This window comes from Branchiostoma belcheri, unplaced genomic scaffold (assembly GCF_001625305.1).
Source record: "Branchiostoma belcheri isolate BF01 breed outbred unplaced genomic scaffold, Haploidv18h27 scaffold273, whole genome shotgun sequence".
NCBI classification, from domain to species: Eukaryota; Metazoa; Chordata; class Leptocardii; order Amphioxiformes; family Branchiostomatidae; genus Branchiostoma; species Branchiostoma belcheri.
This window is the reverse complement of record NW_017803880.1, coordinates 24837-42990: the sequence shown is the minus strand read 5'-3', so window position 1 is coordinate 42990 and position 18154 is coordinate 24837. Positions and strand designations below refer to the sequence as shown.

General features: G+C 40.9%; 1 protein-coding gene and 1 pseudogene across 1 annotated transcript; one reads left to right on the top strand and one right to left on the bottom strand.

Annotated features, from left to right (window-relative positions):
- The first annotated feature begins 701 nt into the window (after window positions 1–701).
- LOC109472410 lies at window positions 702–4732 on the top strand (annotated as a pseudogene).
- Window positions 4733–4777: 45 nt separating this feature from the next.
- On the bottom strand, window positions 4778–11825 carry LOC109472409. The gene is made up of 7 exons (XM_019772179.1): window positions 11785–11825; window positions 11041–11107; window positions 9466–9583; window positions 7845–7945; window positions 7304–7405; window positions 6919–6958; window positions 4778–5926 (listed from the first exon to the last, which is right to left on the bottom strand). Exons 1-7 carry the CDS (start codon window positions 11823–11825, stop codon window positions 5823–5825), a joined length of 573 nt encoding a protein of 190 aa, XP_019627738.1. The 3' UTR covers window positions 4778–5822.
- Window positions 11826–18154: the final 6329 nt, after the last annotated feature.

Genomic DNA, 18154 nt, shown 5'->3' with positions numbered 1-18154 from the left:
AGAAGAGGTGCCCGTCGTAACACTGGACCATGTCCTCAAACGTGATGCCACCCTCCCAAACCTACCAACATGTCAGAAAAGTCTGCACCATCTCTTTACTTACCTGTCCAGAACCAAAGACTTTCTCCTTGTAGTTCTTGAGGCAGTCGACACAGAAGAGGTGCCCGTCGTAACACTGGACCATGTCCTCAAATGCAACAACTCCCTTCTTTGTCTCCGTGCTTCAACAGCTTTCTGTCAGATCCCACCACAGTTTCTCAATTGGGTTTAAGTCAGGAGACTATGATGGCCACCCAAGAACCTTCCAGCCTTTTTCCTATAACCATGTCTTTTGAGGATTTCGATGTGTGCTTGGGTTTATTGTCTTAATGCAATGTCCAATAATGGTCCAGCAGCTTCGACTTCTTCACAAACTTGGCGACCTTGCACCACTGTCTGTAAACTATATTAGACCAGCAGGCTTTGGATCTAGTCCAGTCCATACTCAACGATAGAATAATCTCTGCCATTTCTTCTTTCTCTTCTTCCTCTGTTGGCATTGTGGCTATCCCCCCATTCATGCATGACATCTTGTCTTGTAAGAAATTGTAGTCTGTGTCCAAGAATGGGATTGCTACTTTTTAAAGAATGTTTGACAGTCATAAATCAACACAACAGCTTGCTGAGTGGCATTGGCACCTCTTTTTGCAGACAGCTCTGCCATGTCTCCTGAAGGTAACTGATTGTGTTCTTGTTTTAGTGAGTTCCACCGTAAATAATGCAGGGCAGGGTTGTGGGAGGAAAGGGTGGATCCATCAAGGTGCCAGCAGGGTGTTCCATAGGAAGGGGGTAGGAAGTCACACACGTCCAGTGTGTTCGCACGTCTCGTGCACGTGGGTACTTCAGTAACAGGGAGACGGAGGTGCGGGTTCACATCTGCGGCAGCAGTCTTGCAGTTCCGATATATTGTCGTTTATGTGTGCACCTTCATTGTGTTGTGGGATGTCTATTTTCTCCTCATTATCACTGGTTCCTGTCTCAGACGATGGAAGGCTGTCCAGCAGTTCATAGGCAGTCCCAATCGTTCTTTCTGTTCTTTCAAGAGACTCAATGTCGACTGGATAAAAGCAGGGGGTAGCAGTTTGTGAAATCCTGTGCGAAGAAAGTTTAATTCAGGAATTCACTGAATACTTCAGTAAGTTCGGCGTTGGGTATGGACAAGAGAAAGCCACATCTTGGCCATTCCCTTATGTTCGCCTTTGTACATTAAACGGCAAAGCCATGATATCGAACACTGCACGAAAAGTGGGATTTACCGGACAGGTAAATGTGATGTAAAGTCCGGTAAAGGTAACATTTACCGGAGATTTACTCATCGGTAAATGTGCAACTATACCACAGATATACCAGCATGGTAAAGCGGGTAATGTTTATCCTATTGTATAGTATAAATTGTTACATAACTTTCTTGCTCTCAAAAATAAGTTACATAGATGGAACTTAGCAGAGGACTCATTATGTTCCTATTGTAATCTAGAAGAAGAAACACCTTTACATATTTTTTGCCATAATTGTACCTCTCTTGTGAAATTTTTGGGGGATGTAGAATTTTGGATAAAACAACATTGATACAGAAGTCAAGCTTACACCCAGTATGATCATACTAGGCATTTCAGTTAATCATCTTATTGTCCTTAACAAATCGTTATTGATATTAAAGATATATATATATATATTCACACGAAGAATAGGTCCTTTCTGGATGTCGTTACAGCCCGAAGCTTTTTGTGCTTCTGGGAGTTTTCCAATCCACGACAGGAACTGGGACAAGTCAAAGATCTGGAAATGCAATACATGACATTTGTATTAATATCAACAACCATGCATTTATAAAATACATAAGCTATTTGTGATGAAATATTCCACGTCAAACTATTCAGAGTATTAAAAGATATTAGAAGAATATTAGAACGAGGCATATAAAAGAAAGGTCACAAAGTTCCCCACACAAACATCTGCTTGGAGAGTAAGAGCAAATATGAAGTAATGAATATAAGCCTACCGCATATGTCTCCATTACGTTTGCTTCTGGGGTGTCACACGCTTCATGATTCTTTTCGAGATGAAATTGTTGAATCGTTCGAACCCAAACATCCACGTAGCTGGGGCCGGCCCATACTTCCTCAGATACATGGAGACGTGATGCAGCAGATGCATCATGATAGTCTGTGAGTGGAAAAAAAATCATAAGCACTAAGGTATTGCCTAAAGCAAGGTCCTTGCCTGAAGCAAACGATATTTTTCTTCGAACTATTTTTTTTACACAAGATGTATCTCCCCACTGTCGTTTACTTTCATTATCCACGGGATATAACTATAGAATATCTTACATGGAGGCAGCTTAGGTTGTAGATTGGCGATTTCATCGGTAGAAATCTCGGGTGAGCAGATTACTACCAAGCAATCGAGAAGCTCGAACAGGTTGTGCTGTTGCTCCTTTCCGGGCAAACCTCGGACTGCGTACTTCAGCACGCCATCCGCTACAACCTGGGGGAAAATAACCACTCATTAGGCCACACCAAATTAATTTCTTGGTTAACGGATTCGCCCGCTTCATTTTTTTCTGATTTGCAAATAAAAATTAAAATTCAGAATCAACTGCAAAATGCTCATATTTTGCCCTAAACAGCTGAAAACAGTCCTTTTCTTCCTAGATGTCGCAGTTATTTCATCTTTCAATGCAATGCATATCAATCATTAAAAGTTCAAAATTCATTGTTTAAATTTTGAGTTGACTTCATGGCTTCTATCGTACCATTTTGGGCCATAATAGGATGCCTAGGCCTGTTTTTATTTTATTTTTTTTCGCCCGCCCGCTCCATTATTTTTCTACAAAAATCCGTTAGCCAAGAAATTAAATTGGTGTGGCCTTAGTGCTCTTTTTCAACCTTCCTCTGGTTCTTGTGACTTGTGGAATCAATATCTGTTGATACATGAACAAGGAGCAAACATACGCCCGTTCACAAGCAACCGGGCCGTTTCGATTTCACAATTTATACGCAATGTCATTTTTTGTGCTTTGCAGTCATTTTATCCTACTTTTAGTTCCATACGACCAGCCGGGCCCTGGTTTGGAAATACGACCCCAGCATAACAAACAGCTTGAAATTGAAAAAATTGTTAACGATAGGAGTAATGGAAAAATGCAAACGGGTTCCCTTTGGACTATGCGCATGCAAATCGACTAACAAAAGTCAAACACCTTCATCCATTCGTGCGACTTCATGTAGGGGAGCTTGGAGAAGAAGGGTTTCAGCCTCCAGTCGTAGCCATGTGGCACCTGGATCTGCAGGCAGTGTCAGTCTACTGTCTGGAGTCCTTCCTTGTCCAGGGTCCACGCTGGGTGGGTGGCGTCCACCCTCTCTTGAGCTCCCCCTTGGCTCTCTGCCTTTTGCCGCCACGGAAGACCGTCCCGGTTCTTTAGGCGGTGTGACTTCGCCAGTGCTACAGGTAAACCCCCCCCATTGCCTGCTCGGCCTGCAACGTCTTTGCCCTATTCACGTACCCGTTGATTTGTCCGAAGATCTTCTTTGCCACCACCTACCTCAGTTCGTCGGAAACCGGACGGACATTCGTCTCATCAATACACAGAAACGGTCAAGCCAGAAGGACTTTTGGAGCGAGAACAGCGCTATGTTCAAACATGAAACCATGGTGGTAAGGAACATGGACGCCATCGGTTTGGAAGGAGAAAAGATAAACACCAAAATCGAGCGTTTCCACGTTTTTGTCATCTTGATCAAATACGGGAAGAGGTATCCAGAAAGGGATTTGCCTTTCATACAGAGACCTGACTTTGGAAAGGACATAATAGGAGAATTGGCGCGGTTCTGCATCAATACAGGAATGTGTAACAAGGCAAACATGAGTCCGGATATATTTGGTAAGGTAGTTTCGTTAACGTTTTACAGTAGCAACTAGCAACTCAACCCCATCATTATGTCCATGGTATGAAATATGCATCTAACTATAATTAAGCTGCCAGTTTTTAAAATGTACGTACCGTGACTAGTGTTCAGAAACCAAAGATGCAAATTGGCCCGAAAAATAATTTGAATACTAGTATATTGATCCATGTAAAGCCAAAGAAAACATTACGCAACTGTTGCACCATGGCATTGCACTGCCGATCTTTAGCAAATAAGGTATTCTTTTACGCCGATGCACGTTAGACATCTAGGTAATGAGATACACAAGGAAATCAGGCAACTGGATAGGCGTTGGAAACCGATATCTGTGGTGACTATTGTATCCAGAACAGTGCCTACTAGTTCTATGCCTGAATGGGTTAGGGTTAGGATCAGGCACGGTTCTGGATAGTTTCTATTGTATTCAAAACCATGCATATCTAGTTCGATGTCTGAATGGGTTAGGGTTAGGATCAGGAACGGTTCTGGATAGTCATATCTCTGGATACAATATTGACGGTTCTGGGTGTAATTGTGTGCTGTATTGCAGGTATTGTGATGATAATGCACCTCTGGGTCCGTGTCTACCAGACCGTTCGCTCCAACAAGGACGACACCAAACTCATCTATTATTACGATGAACAAAAAACGTGGCCCCAAAAAGACTGGCACTCGTTCATCCAAGAAAGGGAATACACTGACTGCTGCAAAAGTCAAAGAAGATACAGGCGTAGTGCTGTTGAAGGCGGTTTCACAGACCCAACGCAACTGATACTATATATACATATATTAGCAAACGTACATGGTAGAAATTGATGCACCTGAATAAAGGGAAAGAAGACTATTGTCAGGATTGATGTATTCAATACAGATTTATTTTTTACTTCCATTTTACTATGCATGTTCCTTTTAATTCCCTTTTCAAAAATCCAAATTGATTCTGTTTACATTGTTACTATGCAGATATATTCTTTCCATTGTTGCTATGCAGATTCACTTTTTTTTACATTGTTACTATGCAGATTCATTTGGCTTTCATTAGTAATTTACAGATTCATTTTACTATTTTTTAATATGCAGACCCGTTTTACTTTCATTTTTTACTATGCAGATTCGATTCAATTCCATTGTTACTATGCAGATTCATTTTAATTCCATTGTTACTATCCAGATTCACTTTACTTCAATCGTTACTATTTACTTCGATAGTTACAATACAGATTCAGTTTACTTTCGTTGTTTCAATACAGAATCATTTTACGTAATTATTGGTATGCAGTTTCATTTTACTTCCATCGTCACTTTGCATATTCACCTTACTTCCATTGTTACAATGCATATTCAGCTTACTTCCATTGTTACTATGCATATTCATTTGCTTCCTTTGGTACTATGCAGATAACCTTTACTTTCAGCGTCACTATTGTACGTTTTTGCAAGAGGAACCAAACAAAGCCATTCGATAACAGAGACGGGACGCCACAAATTTCCTGTTAATGATGATCCACTGCTCACCAAATCACGTATTTGATCTTACGCTTCTGTGAAGAGCACGTCGGCAGAACGTACTGCACTTGCGAAAAAGCCTGATTTTTTCACGGTTTCGGTTGGATGTTTGGCTAACATTGCATCAGAATTTTTTTTCTTTTGCTCATGTTGCAGACGATATTTTTAACGCAACAGTTGTAAACTTAAGACGAGATGTTGACCTTCCATGCGCGAATACGACTTTATATGAGACGTTCTGCCGAAGTTCTATGTACAATACATTACGGGTTTCGCGTAGGTGCAGTACGTTCTGCCGACGTGCTTCTGTGACGCCAACAGGTAGTTCTGTACGGGAGGCTAATGATATTCCAATCAGACAGATAAACTTTAAGGTACCTGCATACAGCCATTCTCTACAGTAGCGTCTAGCAGAGGGATCCACGCAACCGGAATCAGCGTGCCCAGAGACTCCGGGAGAGTGTAGCAGTTGTCTGTCGGGATACAAGTGACTTTAAGAGTTCATGGTTTAGGATCGATACGTTTAGGATCGTTTACAAAGAAGACTCCACTGTGACAGTCAAAAAATAGTCATTCAAATCTGCCTCAAAAAACCTCTGTAAATACTGGTAAATCGTGATCGCCTACTCGTAGATTTCCAGTTAGGCCACACCAATTCAATTTGTTGTTTCTCGGATTTAAAAAAGAATCAGGAGCGACAGGGCGAACAGAAATGTTCAGGCCAAAGCACCCCATGGTAGCCGAAAATGCACCAACATACCAGGCTGGTTTGTAATTAAAACAATAGATTTTGAACTTCTAATGAAACCAAATTGCATGGTTACATTGAAAAACTTTAAGAACTAGGAAGAAAATTACTTTTTTTCAACTGTTGGGGCCAAATATGTCTTTCATTGAGCATCTTGGAGTTAATTTAGAACCCTCCATTTTTTTTTTGCAAATCGGAAAAAAAGGACAGGGCGACCCGAGAAGCAACAAATTAAATCGGTGTCGCCTTAAGATCAAATAATATTGAATGAGCCTATATACTACTTGACGTAGGGTGCTCATGAGAAGACGGGAAGACCTCAGTAAGTACAAGTAAGTGAGTAGATTCTACTTTATAAATGGAACAGGGAAGATTAGAGATCACTGCTCTATAACAAGATAATGTATTATATGTACTGGAATATACTAAAAGAAATTAATTGTCTATGCATAAATAATTCAAATTTTGTGTGTTAGTTTGGTTTTTTGCTGCATAGGCATGCTATATGGTGTAGGGTGGTCTCCCTACTTCATTCAGGGTCGCTTTTATCAAAATCAAAAGAGAAGAAATGAAAATAGCAACCACGTAATTTTATGTTTTGTTGACAAGTCCTGTCACACATTTACGAATTTGGCAACCCGAACACTGCCCGGAAGCCCCTCAATCATATTGAGTACGTCTACTATTTCTGTTTAAAACTGTAGCTTGTTGTATTACCTTGGTGCCAGGGCACAGTTGTTTCATCATTGCTCGGTACCTGTGTCGGAACAGGGTCGATGGGAACAATGTTACTTGTGGCTATCAGCATTGTCGTCATTACCTCCGTGAAAGTAGAGGTGTGTCTGTAAGTTTGTGTTTCGATTAAAAACGTATGGTTTAAAACACAGTTGAAACATACGCACTTATAAAGGTGTTTTAACTGTGCTTACCTCCATGTAAAATTGTATTAGCAAAAAATTTAACAGTTGTAGGAGCGTTTTATCAAAACTATTTACAAAGGATAATTCTCGAGAGAAAGGATGGATTTCGAGCATATAGCAAAGAATTTTGTAGAAATTGGCGATGAATTTTTATCGTCCATTTGTGGTGTTTGTCCGTTTACCTTCGGCCGAAGGTTCCAGAGCAGGTTCCCGGCTATCTCCGGCCCTACCAGCTGCTCCATGACATTCAGCAGGCGGTCGTTCACCCAGAGGTCACAATAGGCCTGGTAGCAAAGGTAAGGTGTACCGTGTTAACGGACAGAATCCGACAGCTACAGATAGATGTCATATCATTACAGCAAATGATGACAAACAAATGGCCGAAATGTTAACAATAACTTATGTTTTCTTTCGTAACAAAGGCATATTTTCAAATTTCAAAGTAATTTTTAGAATGCCCTCGTTTCATACAGTGTGTCCTCCTTTTCCAATATTAATACGTTTCTTATTGTTGACATACTGTTGCTCCAAACATAAAATATTGTTGACATGATAATGTAAAAGCAATTGTAAATGTGACAAATTCGACATCCAGTTATTGCAAAAAAGATTAAAAATATAAAAATCGATATCAATCATAAAAAGCATGTGTTTGTAGATATTTCCAAAACAAACACAAAATGAACAGGACAAAACAATTTTGTAAATTTGCAATTGTTTGACCTTGTGAATCTTGCCCTCCTTTAACAGCAGTGCGCATGTTCCAGGGAACTCTTCCTCGATTAGCGTCAGTCGTTGAAACAGCCCTGCGTCCCGGTACGTGTCTGTGACGTGACATAATATTTTTATAGCCTTCTTTGCAGGCATTACCTGTCCGGTGTCAAGGCGATTTCGCCCTCCCCGGGTCGAAATCGCTAGTGATTTTCCCCTCCCCGCTAGTAATTTGGTCCCTTTAATCAATTATTTCCTGGAAAACTTCAGTTCAAGCATGTCCAAGTTCGCGATTTCGTTTACTTATTTTAATCCTAGTATTTCGTTGTATTGGGGAATCATGTTGCATGTAAACACTCTAAAAACTATTTTACCAATGATCAGCTCAAATCCTGCGTTGTTCAGATGCCTTTGCTGTTGAGGCGGCACAACACAGTATTAGCCCTATGGGGATTTCTATAGTTAAGGACCCCAAAGTGACTCAGTTCGACTCACTGAAAATCATAGTAGGGTGCACAATCAAGATTCAGATTTTTGATATGTTAAAATTCAGGGTATAGTGTACAAAATATGTGAAAATTAGCTTAGATTTGCCGGCTAGTTCTTTTCTCATGCCCTCTTTTTTTAGCGCCACTGCGGAGGTCATGGAACTGCAGCCGAGGCACAGTACTAGGCGGGACAAGTATCCAAGCGCAAATCTACGCCGACTGAACACGCACCATAATTCAACTTTTACAGTGTCAAAACTGACGTATTCCTCTAACATTTACCACAGGTTCTATCTCGATGCCATGCACAGAACAATCTCTGCACCCTTCTCTAGTATTGTGCAGCACTACTTTGTGCCCGGACTACTTTTGACTACGGGGTTCGCCCATAAATACTGTGTTGTGCGGCCTTGAGCATAGCAAAAGCGAATACTTCAATCAGGAGGTTACTTTCTAGCTTCAACCGAACCCGCAATAATATCGTTAGAATTGTTTATCAAATTTATATACCTGCCATACCTGTGGTACGGTGTAAAAGAGGTTACTTATTAAGAGGCAGAAGGGGGGCCAAATCGCTCGGGGGGCGAGATTGCTGTGACACCGGTATCGCAGCGTTTTTTTTCGCGTTTCCCTGAACATCCAAAGCTAAGAGAGGCGCGTGCGTTCAGAAAACGCGACTGCACCAGGAACTGCAACAAAGGAGGCTCGGATTTTTAAGCACCTTCAGACTAGGATTTTGGTAGCAAACTTTGCAAATATACGGTAGAAATTGAAACTGTAACATGTTGACATATGATGCTGCCAATAGCGACTAAACATAACTACAATATAATCGACTGAAATATATTTCTTATATTTTATCAAAAAGTTTTTTACCAAAGTTGTAAAAAAACTATACTGTTACACAGTATCTCACTTGTTTCTGTCGTCCAACTTTAGACATAAAACGGGAATTCGGACCATCTGTAATAAACCATTCTGAAATTTCATGTGCATATATAGTAATTTTTACCCCAAAAATCGTAAATTTGCTTCTGTCCGATAATTTCTCCAGCAGTTTACTGTAATGGGTTGACATGAAACGCTTGGTCTAATTCCTATCCCACTTTTCATTACCCTTTCTATTGAAGATAATACTAACTCACTCTTGATTTTCCCGGCCTTGTAGAGCCTTTCTGCCAAAGCGTCCACCAGTTCCGCGGTGCCATCTCTGCAAGGCTGGAGTTCTTCGGGCGTGAAGAAGTCCTTCACTAGAACAAAACCCTGCATGTAGACAGAGTACACTGTAACATTTCTGAGTAAAATTTACCTAGTAAGACATACGTCATTCAAAAAATAAGTCCAAAAGTGTCGTGTACAAAGTGCCTTTTAACTGGCTCCTCCCCTGGAAGCGCGGGCATAAATAATTAATATTCTTTTGGGAAAAGTTGACATAATAAAGAATTGTCAATCCTCAGTTATTTCTCTTCACAGTGTGTTTTCTTTTGTTAGTTTTTTCAAGTTTGTAAAATGGAAGAAGAACGACAATCGTACATGGTACAATATCGATAACAACATATGAATTACATGGGTCATATATCGATGGTTTGGTGTCTCTTACGGAATGAGGTATAGAGAAATTGACCCATGTAGGCAAATATGGGAGTTGGACCCAACAATAAACTAAAGTATCGTTCTGTTTACCAGATAGGCTGAACCTTGTTTTGGTAGTGATAGTCTGTAACGGTCTCTCTCTCTCTCTCTGTTTGTCTGTCTGTCTCTCTCTCTCTCATAAGTAGGACAAGTCATAACAAATTGAAACTTATCTTCAATATTTTTATTACATTTTGGACACAGCCTCTGAGTGGCTGGTGTGTTGTGGTGTCGACCTTTTTCAATTTCAAAACAATGCAAATGTTCCGAGAAAAAAGAAAAAATCAACCAATTATCACAGATATGATAGCAGGTGAGTTTAAAAATTAACATTTTATTAGCATGTGAAGTGTTTTGATGTCGGCTTTCAGTAAATGGTGTTATTATTATATTGCACATTATGCATTATTGTACTATTGTGTGAATAAAGATCATTCCTTCAGAATGGAACTTTTACAGCGATTGATTCTGCACAACGTTTAGTCCTGGGATTGGGTACAAGGTACAAGGTCAATCCGGACTGACTCCCTCTAAAGGCTCTGTCACGCATTCAAGACTTCGACCTTCCCCCGACCTTGCTCCGAACACCAGCCAACCACAAGCAGCTAAGTCAAATTAAAACATGTTATTCTAACTACAGTGATAAAACTTGAGCGCTGAAAAAAAGGCCAACATCGTATACATGGGAATTGGTATCTACACGATGTCTGGATTGAGACCATTTCGAAACCATGGATTTTGGAAACTGTTAACTTTCTATCATGTTTCTGTAATCATCGAAGGCTGCAGGTCATTTTGTTATTGACTTTTTTCAGGTACTGGTACAGGTCCGGCACTACGTAGTGACACTGTTTACTAACACCTGTACCTGATGTTTAGGCAGTACGAAGCACTAATCTGTACCTATGTATACCTGTTCCGCACGATTGGCAACCATGAATAACGTATCTATAAAGGTTAGACATCCAGGTAATGAGGTACACAAGAAAACAGATGTTGCAGAGAATTTGAAAACTGACAGTTCAAAATTGTCCACTTGCTTCAGTACTAGTGTTACTGTTTTGTTAGGTCATTTATCTAGAACTCACCTCATCGAAATACCGCTTAACCTGTTCATTGGTCAGTTGCCCAGGCTGACGGGGGGTGTGGTGTAGACTTCAGGGCAGGCGTCCATAATGGTGATTACTTCACCCTCACACTGCGCGATTTCTCTGCCCTTTAAACACAAGAGGAATGAATGTTTATCTAAGAGGGGAAGGGTCAACATATGTTCAACGGAGTTTGGACTTTGGACGCTCAAGCGAATGTCCTGACATGGCCTGAAGACGATGTGATAACCTTCATTATGCGTTCTAGGCAAAATTAATCTTTAAGCAGATATTCTAATGGCTGCAAAGACAGAATCAAACTGGCCAGGCAGTTACCATTTCGCAAGCCAACATGTATAATGGTAACTGTCTGGCCAATGGATACAGCCTGGCCAATTTGATTCTGTCTTTGCAACCAGCAGAAGATTAGGGCAAAATGTCCCGTCCAATGAGGAGGAATTTTATATAATCATAAGGTATATGTAATATGTGGGTTCCCAGGTAATATAGCACATAGCCTGACTACATCTGCGCTCCTAGCGGTCGGCCCGGTATTACACCAACCGCCCTTCTGTATTTAGTCAGGCTAAGATAGCACATGCCTATCGCCAAAGGTGAATATCCCCGAGACGTAAACAGAACTCATTAAATATTTGCATTTTTTTTTCTATTTTGTTGTTCTACGTTTTGACTGATCGAGGTGGGCGGGGCTATAGGATCCTGTAGCGATTTTTGTTAAATTACCTCTCGAAGGAGATGGACAGTGGGCATGTGACAGCGGGCATGCGCTCTCTTACCCGGCGCTCGGTTGCTGGGGTAGTAAACGTTGCATAACTAGGAATGTATCGGCTTAACAACGTTAGCATTTATTCTATAACAGCAATGAGGTAATACCCTCCTTTTCCTCTACTGCGCATTTAAATATCTAAGGACACAAGCAAACACACACACACCCAGAGAGAGGGAGAAGGAAAGAGGGATAGAGATAGAGAAAAAAACAAACCCAAACACTCCATGAGAGTTCAAAGGTCATTGCAACTGACTTATATTCACGTAGCCCATTTTTGTGGCATGACATGACCCACTTTTAACTAGAAGGACTGGTTATTACTTTGTCTCGGGGTAGCGTCCTTCGCAGACTTGTGGGGCGGACGCGCGAGTTCTGCCGCGGAGGGACGGTTTTGCCGCCGAGGAATTTTGCCGGGAGAGAAGTAGTGAATGCCCCAAAAGGCGGTGAAAACTTCTCCCGGCGAAACCGTCCTTCAGAACTCGTGTCGCTCCCCGAAAAAAAAAATACTAGTAACGTCGCCACCCCACAAGTTTGCGAAGAAGGCTAGTTTCGAGGTACTAGTAACTGGCACCGCTGTACTTGTAATTGTGTAATGGCGTTTCCAGTCGTACACAGGCTAGCTCCTCGGCTCGGGGACCAAATGAATTTTATTAAAGCCCCCTTCCCCCTACACACACACACACACCTACACCGTACATATGATGTGGCATAACCGAGAATTCATTCATAGACACTCCATTTAGAAAATATGTTTTGGGAAGCTTGTATTTGGGCGGTCTTTTGTGTCATGCTTGGCACTACAAGTAAGTACGAAGAAAAGAAGAAATTCACCATTTTGTCACACGAAAAAATAATGCATGTTCTCCCTCTATGTTGAAAACGTGCGCTGCCAATTTCAGGTGGCGGTGGGCCAAAAAGGTTGAAGACTGTGAGGCGCGCAGGTCACAGTCTGTGTGTGTAAGACGAAGACTGTCCTAGGCGTCTGTCCTAAAACATTTTTCGTACGTCATGCAAAGTGTCTCGTGTAAATTAACATCATTAACAAAAGATCATCCATGCAATACCAACGAGTGTTTCTGAACAAGGGAAAGAAAGGTTAAAACTGACAAACTGAACAATATCTTTAAAAATGAAATGGAATTAGCAATAGAACAGAATGACTATTTTGTTTGTTTGTTTGTTTGTTTATTTCGATTTTTCACGAAGACGACTTTTCATAGTTTTCTGCAATTATAACAGTTACATCAACGGCGGTTTGTCACTACGGTATTCTTTCCCATTGCTAGGGGGGTTCAAAACCACTTCTTCACCTGTTCAACTCCTGCTTGCAAAATGGTTACTTCCCAGACGATTGGTCTCTTAGCCACATCGTCCCCATACATAAATCTGGAGATACCTCTCTCCCTGATAATTACCGCGGTATCTCTATCATCAGTTGTTTTGGAAAATTATTTACTTCTATCTTAAACAATCGACTTGTTAACTATGCGGAACAGAACAGCCTTTTCAAACCTCAACAGGCCGATTTTAGAAAAAACTATAGAACATCCGATAACTTATTTGTATTAACCACTCTAGTCAGCTGCAGCAAATACCTAAGCATGAACGTGCGAATTTACTCATGTTTTGTTGACTTCAGCAAAATTCTTAATAACCATCAAAAACATGTATTCAAAAACTAAAAACTGCATTAAAACCAACAGCGGCCTTACAGACGCGTTTGTAACTAACTGTGGGGTTCGACACGGCTGTAATCTAAGTCCAACTCTGTTTAATTTATTTATCAGTGACATCATAGCCGAGTTTAATGATCCTTGTTGTGACTCTCCTAGTCTTTGCAATAAGAAAGTTCCTTGTCTTTTGTATGCAGACGACCTTGTGTTATTCTCCGAATCTCAGCAAGGCTTGCAGTCATGTTTAGATAAATTAGAGAAATATTGTAAATATTGGAATTTGAAGGTGAATTTAAAAAAGACAAAGATAATTGTCTTTACTAGGGGAGGTAGATTACCTAAGAATTGTTATTTTTTTGTTTAGTAATAACGTAATAGAAATTGTAACGTCATATTGTTATCTAGGCATAGTGGTAAGCGCAGCTGGTACGTTCAAAGCCAACAACAAACATCTAAGCAACAAGGGTCTAAAATCCGTGTTCAGCATCAGACAATCCCTTAGCAAAGCCGACGCCTCATTATCCATTAAGAACAAGCTCTTTGACTCCTGTATTAAACCTATCCTACTATACGGGTCTGAAATATGGGTTTCTTTTAAAAGCCAAAATTTTTTTCCTATTGAATCTGTACATCTAAATTTTTGTAAACAATCACTGAATATACCAAAAACAGCTAGTAATTTTGCAGCACGGGCAGAACTAGGGAGGTACCCCATCCACCTGGAGGCCTCCCTGAACGCTATCAAGTATTTTATTCGACTCCACAAGAACGTACCAGCTGACTCCCTTCAAGCAGACGCACTCCTATGTCAAATAGACCTAGATGCTTCAGGTACTAAATGCTGGGCGTCTGGCGTACGTAGAGCTCTAGAGGAATGTGGTTATGCTTTCGTCTGGCAAAATCCCCAATCATTTTTTTCGAACACGTCCCCTACCATTTCATCAATTTTCCAGCGATTAGAAGACATTTATTTTCAAACATTCCTATCCGAAATCCACAATGATAGCAAAGCTGTGAACGCAAAGAAACTAAGTCTATACAGATTATTAAAACATACCTATAACGAAGAAAATTATCTCAACTTAGCGAACATACGTCACAGGTCCTCCATTACAAAACTAAGAATCAGTTGTCATAAATTACGTATCGAATCAGGAAGACATAACCGCACTCCTCTGGAACAAAGAACCTGTCAATTCTGTAGTTTAGGCCAAATAGAAGATGAAATACATTTCACCATAGATTGCCCCTTGTATAGTAGAGATAGACTCATATTTTAGCCATGTATTAAGTATACTTCCTCACTTCAGATATTTGACTAGTAAAGAGAAATTTGTATTCCTTTTAACTTTTGATAAACCTACTCTAAGTAATCTCACAGCCGCATATATCCATACAATCACTACTAAGCGAGATGAAGCCGAAAAGAATAGAAATTATACATTACATACAAATGAACATATAAGAGTGTAAATAATGTCTAATTTCTATTCTTTTCGGCTTCATCTCGCTTAGTAGTGACACTCTTATATGTTCATTTGTATGTAATGTATATGTTTATGTTCATGTTCTGTACCCATGCGACCTGTACTTAGTTCTGTAGAACACAAATGTACAATAAAGGTCTTCATTCATAAGTGTGATCACCTCCCCCGCCTCATTTTATTGTAACCTAAGTGGTGTGTCAACTGCGAGAAGACCGGAAAAGCCTGGTTTCTGAGTGAGTTTGCCACTTCAGAACGCAAAAAAATAATATACGAAGCAGACTCCTTTGTGACTTTTGAAGGAAAGACACAAACTGCCATCCAACTTTTGCAACAATACCAAAAGCCGTCGTAGTTCTTGTACACATGGCGGGATCCCAATATCGATAGAAAGTGGCGGGAGATTTTGAAACCCGATACTACCACTGTTCCACAGCAGTAGAAAATGGCGGGAACTATGAAATACGATACCACACCGTCACGTAAGTTCATCGAGTGGCGCGGGAAAATGTGAAATCCTATACCAACATACAGCGGCTGCCCTGACAGGGTTTCAAACATTGTCGCGTTATATTATTAGTAAACATTCTACTGTAAAAAACTGTATTTGTTTTTTTGACGTCATGGCAGCACGACAGTAGGCGGCGGGTGTTTTGGGCTCCTGATAAGAAGCTTTCTTTTCTACGGAATTCGAGCCCAAAGACGACTGTTGCGCACAAAGCAGGTCCTACGTCGTTTGGGAGTTATTCCTTGAGGTGGTCACGCCAAAATTTTACGAAATGAGTACGAGGAAGACGCGTGGAGCGGCGGCAAAGAGACATGGCTCGTCTGCCGACATCAGGGAAGAAGAAAATGGCGACGACGACACAGACACCAGGTCAGATTTTGAGTCGTTTGTGCGAGAACAGTTTAAGAAAATCTTAGAGGGACAGAGAGAGCTACAGTCCGAGGTAAGATCCCTTGAAGCCTTGAGAAGAATGTGTTACTGTTAGAGAGTCGTCTCGAGAAACTAGAGAAGAAAAACGAGGACGTGGAAGCTAAGGTGGTAGAATTCCAGCGTGACGCGGACGAACGGATTAAGTACATCACACAGAAACTCAAGGCGACTGAAGGACTGGTGGAAGAACTGCAACTCAAGAGTAACAAGTTGGAGCGGTTTTCAAGACGGAACAATGTAAGAATTATCGGCCGGAAAGTGGTGAGGGGGGAAAACTGTTTAACTACCGTCGGAAAGATCTTACATGAAAAGTTTGGTCTTGATCGAGTTAAGATAGAGCGGGCGCATCCTGACGGGCCGAAGAGCAGGAGTGACGGCGACGGAACACCGCAGCATATCCTGTTTAAATGATATTTGTAGTCTTTTCTAGGAAGTTTTAACCCTGCTTTTTTTGCCCTCCAGCCACTTGTCAATGAGCGTATGAAGACAGAGAACACAGATCTCCCACACGCTGGTGATCTCACCCTGCGAGAAGAAGGACGCAGGACGCTACACACTACACCTGCAGAACCCGCTGGGCGACGTCAGCGTCAACATCAGGGTCAAGGTCGTCGGTAAGGCACTTTCACTTGTCCTTCAATCTCCTTCTTCTTCAAGCCCTCAGCAGTATCAAGTCTTGCCATTGATTTCTATTATAATTTTGCATTGTTTTGCACACTCATCATTTAGACAAATATGTATCAATAACCAGTGATTGAACAAAAAATGCTTCAAAAACAGTTTGTTCTTATACTTAAAGTAGCTCTCTTTTAAAATAGCAAATTGATGGATCAATGCAATAGAAAGCGTTGCATATACATGAGTAATAATCATTATCAGCAATCTTTAGTCAAGTGCTACACAAGTGTGGTGTGGTAATTCAAATAAAGTTATACAATGTGCATGTTGTGTCTGGAATCATTTAAAAATGCGTTCCCATTCCCCCCATGCACGCCCTCCCAGCCCAAAATCATTGTTCTAAACATGTTCCCATTTCCCCCCTTCAGGTCCTCCAGGCCCGCCGACCACACCGTTTAAGGTTTGGCCGTGTTCTGGAGAACGCCGTGCCGCTGAGCTGGGGCATCCCTGACGACAACGGAGGCTCCGACATCTCCAACTACATCGTAGAGAAACGCATCGTGGGGCAAAAGAGATGGTACAAGGTGGGCATCTTCTCGATGACTTAGTCTTTTTGGGCAACTGAGTTCTTAAGAGTTCTTGTTGAAGGATTAAATTATTGAAATTCTAATCAGTCCTGTAGACTTTCAGAATTTTCAAACAAGAAAAAATGATAGAAGTTTCCTGTGACAATATTTCTCAAATTGGACTTGTCTGAGTCTTTATTCATATCACTAGGCCAATCATTTCTTTCTTACTGTTAACTCCTTCAGAATCCATTATACATGTATGAGTTCCATAAACACTGCATCATATATGTACAATGTAGGTAGTGAATGTCTAACAGGGCAATGTAAGATAGTTCTTCACAGTAAGGCCCAGTTTTCCATGCATCTTGCTTGGTTTTCTTCCCCCAGGAAACTGAAAACAAGTTCCAACGAGTTTCATTAACACTAATTGCCTCATAAAATGGGCAACAAGACAACTTAAATCATGACATGTTTTTCCCATCCCTAGGTGAGCTCCAACGTGGCGCGGACCAACATCGTTGTGTCTCGGCTGGAGAAGGATTACCAGTACCTGTTCCGTGTGGCTGCTGAGAACCAGTACGGCATCGGACCCTTCATCGAGACTGACGGACCCGTCACTGCCTCTGGTCCAATCGGTAAGGAGACATTACTTGTGTCAAACTTTACATAATATTTGAGACTGCGCGGGTTAAAAGTACTACTGTACATTGTTTGGGTTGAAAAGATCTCCTTGTCTGATGATCATTTTAATATCTTACATGTATCTTTATAAAGTCACTCGCTTATGTCAAACTTAACATAATATTTGAGACTACAGGGGTGAAAAGTACTACATGTACAGCACTTAGGTTAAAGGATCTTTTTCATTTGAACATTTCAATGTCTTAGCTTTATAAACTCACCCAATCAATCTTTATAAAATCCTGATTTCCCTGATTTACTTACAAGTGAAAACACTAAAATGATACTTGCAAATAAAATGAAAGCAACAGCAGATTCATGTGAATTTTCTTTCTAAACCTTTTTGTTTATTGAGCTGGGTT

What these genes read in the sequence shown, in the direction of transcription:
- LOC109472409 (XM_019772179.1), bottom strand. Translation starts at nt 11,825, where the DNA reads ATGCCCGCTGTCACATGCCCACTGTCCATCTCCTTCGAGAG. An exon ending in TTAAGCGGTATTTCGATGAG is followed by an intron (nt 9,584 to 11,040) that starts GTGAGTTCTAGA and finishes GTCTACATGCAG; the next exon opens with GGTTTTGTTCTAGTGAAGGA. An exon ending in CAAGGCCGGGAAAATCAAGA is followed by an intron (nt 7,946 to 9,465) that starts GTGAGTTAGTAT and finishes GTCACGTCACAG; the next exon opens with ACACGTACCGGGACGCAGGG.